The 9,238-nt window shown below is 40.0% G+C and overlaps 1 protein-coding gene across 1 annotated transcript; it reads right to left on the bottom strand.

Annotated features, from left to right (window-relative positions):
* Window positions 1-2,422: 2,422 nt before the first annotated feature.
* agmat (agmatinase (putative)) lies at window positions 2,423-8,115 on the bottom strand. The gene is made up of 7 exons (XM_031844648.1): window positions 7,782-8,115; window positions 5,817-6,019; window positions 5,584-5,632; window positions 4,731-4,926; window positions 3,510-3,689; window positions 3,203-3,287; window positions 2,423-3,124 (listed from the first exon to the last, which is right to left on the bottom strand). The coding sequence occupies exons 1-7, from the start codon at window positions 8,069-8,071 to the stop codon at window positions 3,051-3,053; spliced, it is 1,077 nt and encodes a 358-aa protein (XP_031700508.1). The 5' UTR covers window positions 8,072-8,115; the 3' UTR covers window positions 2,423-3,050.
* Window positions 8,116-9,238: the final 1,123 nt, after the last annotated feature.

Below are 9,238 nucleotides of genomic sequence, written 5' to 3'. Positions count from 1 at the left end.
ATTCTAAAATAGACACACCTAAAAAAAGTTTATTTAAATAACTATTTCTAGCTTTAAAGTGTCAGAGGGCTAATACAACTTTTAATCAATGAAGTGGCCACCTGGTGATATTATTTAGGCTACTTACTATAACAAATATATATATATATACTTTGATATTTTGGTCAGGTTTCCTTATGCCAAAATATATAATTTATTTAATGTAAGCTAACTATAGACTGTATACAAAGACCAACTTTAAAGACAGCTATGACATTAATGCTCATACATACCATAGCACTGATAGGAGACACGTCAACAGGTGTGTAACACAGCAGCACGTTAAATGAGTTTGCGTGGCTCTGAGCATTCTCAACCCACAAACAGAAGATAATTAACTATATACCATGTCGGTCAGTCCATGTCCTAAAATGTTCGTTTGTGAAAAAATAAAACTATGTCTTGTTCGTGTAGAAATATAAGAAATTTGTTTTAAAACAAAGGAAGTGGTGCACGCCTGAACGAGCCACTTCCTTGTTTACATCGCCGTCTGCTGTGATTGGTCCACGAATGAGAGCGCGCGGACGAAAATAAATCAGGGTACGTTTGATTCAGTTTACTTTGCGCCGCGGACACTTGCCTAGTGTGCCACATTCTTTCACACAAAGAGTTAGCAGTAAGAAAACGTAATCGAAGTTTTTGTCTGTTGCTACACTAGTGAATACATGTACAGTATATGTTTGTACCTACTTTGCCCAGCAACCTATTTCGTATGTTTTGTTATTTGCTGAGAAGCCATTCTGAATTACTCATTCAATTCTTGCAGCCAATAAAATAATCACAGTGGCTACGTGGGTACTACTATTTCTTCAACCAAATATCTAGTAAAAATGTGTGACAAACGTGTCAATTGCTGACGACATGCAGCCATACATCAGTGGTTGCTGCAGTCATCTCCATGCCAGCTTTGACTACGAATCCTTCTTAAACTTTCCTTTCTACAGCAAGTAGCAGAGGGCCTTTGCTGACAGCAAGCGCACGTTGAACTTTAGCCAGTATATTAACAACGTGCTGCCTGACAGCTACAAGAGACCATACCTGATAAAGATCAATGACTGTTACTTCAGCTGCATTCATCCACATTGGGCCTGTCTGGGAAGAGGTGGTGCAGAAGATGGAGACTCTGTAAATCATCCAGAATTATTCATACTTGCCCTTTATGTTAGTTGAAAAGGTTAGTGTGTGTGTGTGTGTGTGTGTGTGTGTGTGTGTGTGTGTGTGTGTTTGTGAATATCTTGTCTTGGAAATGAAGGATGGGTCACCTGCAGATGGCACCCCATTCATACTTTAAGTCATTAACGGTAAAATGAAGTGTTTCCATGATGCTGTAGCAAAAGAGGCAGTTTGTAGAAGACCCTCTCCCTCTTGGTGGGTGTAAATATCCGTCCGTCTTGTTAGTAGTAATGCAGATAAACATTGTATAGGCAGTATCTTACATGAAGGATGATTAAAACATTGCATTTGGAAGTTGTACACACATCACAGGTGTAAGGCTCTGCACACTAACTCAAACCCATAAAATTGTTTAAAAGTAGAGAACGTTTCATTCCCTGCTGGACATTTGTCAGGTCATTATGCGTAAAAAAAGAAACTGGGCTTGGGTTAGTTAAACTTTTCACCCCACAGTCAAACAACTTAATTTGCTTAGCTATCATTTCTCAAACAGATGTGCATTTATGTTCATGCGAGTTGACGCACTAATGCACAGTCTGGTTCTGACTGTGATAGCAATATTTAAACATTACTAATGCAACACATATACCATTTTTATTTATTTTGAGGGTCACATTTAGCTGGTACAGGTACAGTTCCATCCATCCATTTTCCTCCGCTTATCCGGAGGCAACAGGCCAAGCAGGCTGACCCAGACTTCCCTCTCACCGGCAACATGTTCCAGCTCATTCTGGGGGATCCCGAGGCGTTCCCAGGCCAGCTGGGAGATGTAATCTCTCCAGCGTGTTCTGGGTCTTCCCCGGGGTCTCTTCCCAGTTGGACGTGCCTGGAAAACCTCCAGTGGGAGGCGTCCAGGAGGCATCCTAATTAGATGCCCGAACCACCTCAGCTGACTCCTTTCGACGCGAAGGAGTAGCGGCTCTACTCCAAGCTCCCTCCTGATGACCGAGCTCCTTACCCTATCTCTAAGGCTGAGCCCGGCCACCCTACGGAGGAAGCTCATTTCGGCCGCTTGTAGCCGCGACCTTGTCCTTTCGGTCACGACCCAGAGTTCGTGACCATAGGTGAGGGTAGGAACGTAGACCGAGTGGTAAATTGAGAGCTTTGCCTTCCGGCTCAGCTCCCTCTTCACCAAGACGGTCCGGTGCAGTGCCTGCTTTACTGCTGCAGCTGCACCGATCCGTCTGTCGATCTCCCGCTCCATCTTACCCTCACTCGTGAACAAGACCCCGAGATACTTGAACTCCTTCGCTTGAGGTAGGCACTCCGTCCCCACCTGGAGCGAGCAATCCACCGGTACAGTTATACATATCAAAACAACTGTCAGATCTGCTGTGTTATTTGTGAATGGTTGCACTATAGATAGATATATGCTTTTTATATGTAGCAAACATTACAAGCATTTCAAGTTGTGAATGTTTTCAGAATGGCATAGTATGATATAAAATGATGTGACGTGGCACTTGAAAGTAAAGTCAAACTTAGTGTGCGCTTAATTCAGTAATTTCTTTTATCAACATGATCTATAAAAATAGAATTCATATAATTGTGTTGGTACTGTGAGTTGTACATGACATAATCATGTCATTTATAGGACCTGAGAGTATTTTTTTTTAAAGAGTATGTACGTGAAAGATTAAGAGAATATAATGCTTTTTACAAGTTGGTGTACATGATGTCTGCTACAGTAAAGACTTTTAATTGGTCGTCAACAGTTGCAATAAAAAAAAATATGATTACAATGATAAATTCAGCAGGACAACCTGCTCATTTGGCGTTGGTACCTGTATATTCATTATTAACAAGCTACCTGTTCCGTTCTGTGATGTCTTTACTGATCAGAAGTATTTCACTTTTGGGAGGACGCACAGCATTTCAAAAAGGAGGTTGGCACCAGTCAGTGCAGTGTTCCCTGTTGAGAAAACCACTGTGATTAATGGTCATACTAATAAAATACACCAATTTGATGAGAAATTTAAAAAAGAAGTACCTGTGGTGTCGTAGGGGGGAGACACCTCCACAAGATCACATCCAACAAGGTTTAAACCACGGCAGCCCCGAATAATCTCAACTCCCTAAATCCAACCAAGATAACAAAAATGTATCAGTATTCATACAGCCGAGAAGATAAATAGGCGCAGAAAATTCACTTGGGTTAAAAACAGAACTTCCTACATGTAAATGGGAGTTACAGTACTTGTTTTGAACTCCTGGAGTAAATCATAATATGACAAGGTTGCGTCATCAGATCATGAAAGATAGTTCAGAGGGATTAAAGTCTGTTTCACCATGGTTACCTGTATGGGAGTAAGCCCTGCTATCTCTGGTGTGCCTGTTCCCGGGGCAAAGCCCGGGTCAAGAGCATCGATGTCGAAACTGAGGTAAACTGGACCGCTGCCCATCTGAGCCCTGACCTCAGCCATCAGAGGTGCAAGAGATTTGAACCAACACTCTTCCACTTGGACCACACGGAAACCCTGCACAGAATGCAAATCAGGGTTTTTTTGTTCAACGACAATCGTTCTTTTTTTACATAGATACAGAACATTATTACAAAAACTATTCAGACATTCAGTCATGTCACAGTAGGAAAAACACAGGTTAATTTTGCTGCCTAGTATTGTTTATGCTAGCTCACTAGTTTACATGCACATAATATTACACTATTATATTCAAAAATTACAATATTACAAATTTGACATGGGTCATGTAGGAAGACACTGTAAACTGAATATTCCCTTAAGATATTTCGAAACAGGCTTTACTCCAAATGGAGCATTTTCCGATTAAGACTTGTGAGATATGCCGATAGTGTTCAGGTTTTAGAAGCATTGTTTGGACATGTATACAGCGCATTCAGAATCTGCGTCTCACCTGGGGTTTTTAAAAGGCAGTTTGCAACACACGGCCACATGGCCTCTTTAGGGCAGCTGGTTGTACAAGACAAGTCAAAATCCTATCATATATAATAAACATGAAAAACTTGAAAAACAGATGCAGAAAAAAATAATAATTTAAGAACAAGATTTTCACACTAATGCAGCACATTAATCTAGAGCTACAAGCTTCGTCGATTCATCAATTACGTGATCGAAAGCAAATTAATCGACAACTATTTTGATAAACAATTCATCAATTCAGTCACTTTTCAAGCAAAAATGGCAAAAAGTTGCTTGTTCCCAGATGTGTTTTTATCGGTAATATTTTAGTAAATGTAATATCTTGGGTTTGGGACTGTTTTTTTTTTTGTTTTTTTTTTGTTTTTTTTTTACAATCAGCAAAGCAATCACTTGTTACAGCCCTGTATTATTCTAATCAGTACTCTCCAGACGGAACCTGTATATTATGAGATTCTTTTTTTTTTTACCAAGGTGCTTCATGTATTATGTACCATACCAGTGATGACACATAATGGCATTGATAAACTGCTTACTATTACTTTGTCTATGAATGCTGGCCTTCGTCTAAGGCATTGCCTTATGTTTTTTGCAAGACATCCAGTATTCTAGCAAAGGTACCTGTGCCCGGCTCCATTCATATGAATCTGCAGAGTAGCCTGAACCACGCAGGCCGATCTGGACCACTCTCTTGCAGTCCAGTAGCCCTTCCTCCACGCAACGTCTGAACGGAGTCCCGTGTCCAATCTTCTCCCCCAAGACCACATCACTGGTGTCAGCATGAGCATCCACATGGACCAGACCCACTGGGCCATGCCTGACAAATGATTACAGACCAGACTCAATGAGGCCAGGAGAACATCGTGTGTGAAATGGTCAAGAGGTAGTTAATGTCAAGAGTTCGGATTTCAATTTGGTCTTAGCTTTGTTCAAAATGTTTTGATGGGTATATTCCATGTTAAAAACTGTTACTTTACAGGAAAACAAACAAACCTGTGTTTTTAAAGTAATTGAACACTGCATCGTCAAAGTTGGTATTGTGTCTTTATATATGGTCAGATAATTGCACGTGTCATTATTATTCATATTTGACCAAAATCAAAATGAAATGGAGTTACAAACAATCGATCAATACCAAAAATGCCACATCTTTATTGGTTCCAGCTTCTTAAATGTGAGGATTTACTGCTTTTTAGAATTATTTTTCTAATCATTTTAGATTGAATATCTTTGGGTTTTGGACTGTTGTTGGTCAATCATCTCAAGATCTCACCTTGAGTTCTCAGGACTTTTTTCACTATTATTTTTCTTTTCATAGACTAAAAGATTAAACAGATTAATTGACAATAAAAATAATTTTTAGTTGCTGTCTTTTAAAACATTGTGTTCACAATGAAAACATCATCTTCAAACTTGTCCAGGCAGTGTAATGGTAATCTGATTAAATATATCATGTGAAACAAAGCCTACTTACCGCTCAGCAACAGCTTGTAGGATTGGATATGCGATTGTGTGATCGCCACCTGCAGACACCAACAACAGAATGAACTGCAGTTTATGGGGATATTTAAATGGCTACATTGCAGAGCTTGCTTTAATTAATCTAAAATATTTACTGAGCCATTACTGACTATCTGTCTCGACTGTGAAAACACTACACGTTCTTCTTGTTCCTCTTGGTTCTCTAGTTCCTCTAGCCACTCTCACCCATAGTCAGAGGAATACAGCCAGTAGCCAGGATCTTTCTGTAGTGGTCCCTGATGCGTTTGCAGGTGTCCTTAAGGTCATACACATTCACATTGACGTCCCCAATATCAGCCACCATGAGCGACTCGTAAGGTGCTGCCCTGGTGCCACTGTTGTAAGATCTCAACAATGCAGATTCCACTCTGATCTGCCTCGGACCAAACCTGCAGCGGTGGAGGGAAGATCTGGTTTAATGTCAATGCTGTGATGCAAACTGGATTGTTAAGGACGGTTATTATACGAGATAGATTTGAGTTATGTCCACCTCAGTGGATACCAAAAGTACATGCAATACACATCAACACAAAACACCATTAAAACACACAAATACAGTATACAATGATGTAATTGGGCAGGTAGCAGCAGGTTGTATAAATAATAAAAGAGAGCACATCTTACAAAATAACAAGTGTCCTCTGCTGTCATTCTGTGTTCAAAATATGTACCCAGGTGAAGTGAAGTCGTCTTAATTAAGTATAATTAGTCATTGTTAGCCATGTACTATAAAAGTGTGCTATTTTTGATGTACTAACAAGGTTCATCATAAGTGCTACTAAAACTCAAAACACAACCAAATGAACTTGACTGTACTATTTGGAGACACCATTAAGATTTACTTAAATATACTTAAAGCTACGAAGGAACTTTCATTTTGTGTTGATTCTGGTGCACCCTGTGAACGAAAGTGGTAGTTTTCCAAGCACCAGAGTCCCTCTGGAAAAGCTCTCATTTTACTGCAGCAGGGTCTGACAGTCTGCCCCCGGTGACCTTTGGGAGCCTAAATCAAAGGCCAGACGGGAGCAGCTCAAACTCTGAGTGTAGTGGCTGTGAGGTACATCTGCAGTCATGTGTTGAACCTTTCTGTGTACTGCTCTGTCCAATGTATCGTAAAGTTGTTTCTGTGACTTGCCAATCACCTTCTCTGCCATTCTAACAATCTTGGAGAGCTTGTTTTCGCTCTTTATGTGCTGTACCAAGCTGGTATGTTAATGATAAAATGTATTCAACAAAGCTTCTGTATTCCATTTCAAGTATGTGTTGGCTAATGCCAAAGCTCTGAGTGTCAAGCGTGACCCCAAGTCCTTATCTAGTCTTATCTGCTCTGAGTATGTCCAGACACATGGTAACTTGAGTGTTCTACCAATAAGTGACCTTTGGGTTGAGAGAGCAGTTCCTGAAAGAAGTTTATTATTGTTGTATTAAACTCTCGGTGGACTTCCGCTACACCAGCTTGACAAGAACGAGCTCTCTGAGAAGACCCCGTTCATTAAAACAGGGTGGTCAGTTAGACCCCGTTTGTTATTAACAAAGTACATTTACTCTAATACAATACTTAAGTACAGTTTTCAAGGTAATTTCGTTTTTTTTTTAACAGGCCTATTTCAATTTTAAGACACTTCTTCAGCACTTTATTTGACAAGGGAATTGTGTACTTACCAAACTACATTCATCTGACAGCAACATGTGTAGCAATTTGTCTCTGATTTGGATATTGCACAACTCATTGCAGTTTATATAAGAACGTTTTTTGTTTACCTCACTGTACAACCATACAATGGAACACTGATACTGTATAATGTCTATGTTATACTAACGCCAAAAAACATTAGTAGCTGCAACCTCTGATCATGCAGACAAGTTATGTCAGTCATTACTACCCACACCCAAGCGCTTCTAAAGTGTTTGCACCATCTTGGCGTGAGCTACAGAGACATGTTGAATGCAAGATTGTAAAAAAATCATTTGACATCTGAATGCACAGCTCTCTGATTGATGCAATTTGCTGATTTGTTTTAAATCTGTCATATGCTTTATGTGAAATGTTTGTTATTTTTTAACTTTCTAATAAACGAAATGGTCCAACTACTTATCGGCTAATTATAGCCAAGAGCAACAGGCTGCTGGAGAGAAAGAACCCTCCCCCACCTTGCTCCGGGTCGGTTGGACGTCCCGGTATCTATTGGGACCCCGATAAACGCCGCATCGAGCCCGTCCGCTGTCTCCTGGTGCGGTAACTTGGCCATGGTGGGGATCCCCGACACCCGTGCAACAAACTCGGCGCTCGGTGGCACATTGTAACGTTTCCCCGAGCACTCCCTGTTGGGATTTATGCACAGAGCCAAAGTCTGACGTGGCCGTAGGGAGTAGAAGTCCGCTGCAGTCCCATTGTGAGCAACAGCGCGAGTTACATTGAGGTTTCTCCAAAACGAACGCATCGCTGTGAGTTATGAGTGTGATGTGGAGCTGTGTGAGTTGTGTGATGACGGGACTTCTGCTGCTGACTTAAGTGTTTCCTAGCTCGGAACATTCTGTATTAGCCGTACAGGAGATGACTAAAAGTACACCCCGATGGTATTAAATGTCTACTTAAAATGACCATACGCTGCTGTGTTGATTGTACCATCTTTGATCATCACATAAATGCTACATGTGTCACATCACCTCGGGAGAGATATACATTTTAGCTACTTTTCGCGTCGTTCATTCATCTGCTCGTGGTTTTCAAAATTACGAAATGGTTGTGTGCGTGAAGGCAGCATGAGTTCATCGATAGGCTGAAATGTCACGGAGCTGTGGGAGTGGCAGCATGTGTAAAAGTAACTCATTTAGCTACGAGTTACTGACTGAAAAACGGTAAGGATGGTAAGATTTTTGAGGTTTGAGAATTTGAGATTTTTTTTGACACGATAAATAATTAAAAAATAATAATAATGAAAGAAGTCAACATTTAGACTTTTGTTTTTGACTAATTTATGCATAATGAACACTCTTGGTAAGTCAACATTAGGATATAGTAAGTGAAAGTTTTGAGTTTCAAAGTAACAATTACAATATAGCAAGTCAAAATTATGAGTTAGCAAATCAGAGTTAGCAAAATTATGATATAGAAATTATAATGAAATCACTGCAGGCCCTTCACAGTTGGACACAGCTTGTGCACACACTTCCCCCATCTGATAGGCACCACAGAACACTGTAACAACTGTTTCTTCCTGCAGGCCATCACTGATGAACAGTGAACATCAGTCCACAGTGCCCAGACAAATGTGCAGTAACCCCATAAGGCCAAGCAATGCTAGTAGATTATAAATTCATAGTTTATATATACACTACTGTTTAACATGTTAGTTTTACATGTTTGTTATTTTGGTAATAACGTTGCCTTGTGTTTATATGTAAATATTAGAATTTGACTGTGAATTCACAGCAAATTACTGGCTATAGTTGCTATATTTTCACAGCAAGGTATTTTATCATTTTCACAGTCAATTATTGTTAATGACAGCTGTTTACTTTGACTTCACAGTAACAATGCCAGTATATTACAGTGATTTAGAAGTATGTTGCTATAGAATTACTGTAATTAACTGTAACTTCACAAT

This window comes from Anarrhichthys ocellatus, unplaced genomic scaffold (genome assembly GCF_004355925.1).
Source record: "Anarrhichthys ocellatus isolate YVR2014 unplaced genomic scaffold, GSC_Weel_1.0 scaffold5, whole genome shotgun sequence".
In the NCBI taxonomy this organism is placed as follows: Eukaryota; Metazoa; Chordata; class Actinopteri; order Perciformes; family Anarhichadidae; genus Anarrhichthys; species Anarrhichthys ocellatus.
The sequence above is the reverse complement of the archived record's forward strand: the minus strand, read 5'-3'. Positions and strand labels throughout refer to the sequence as shown.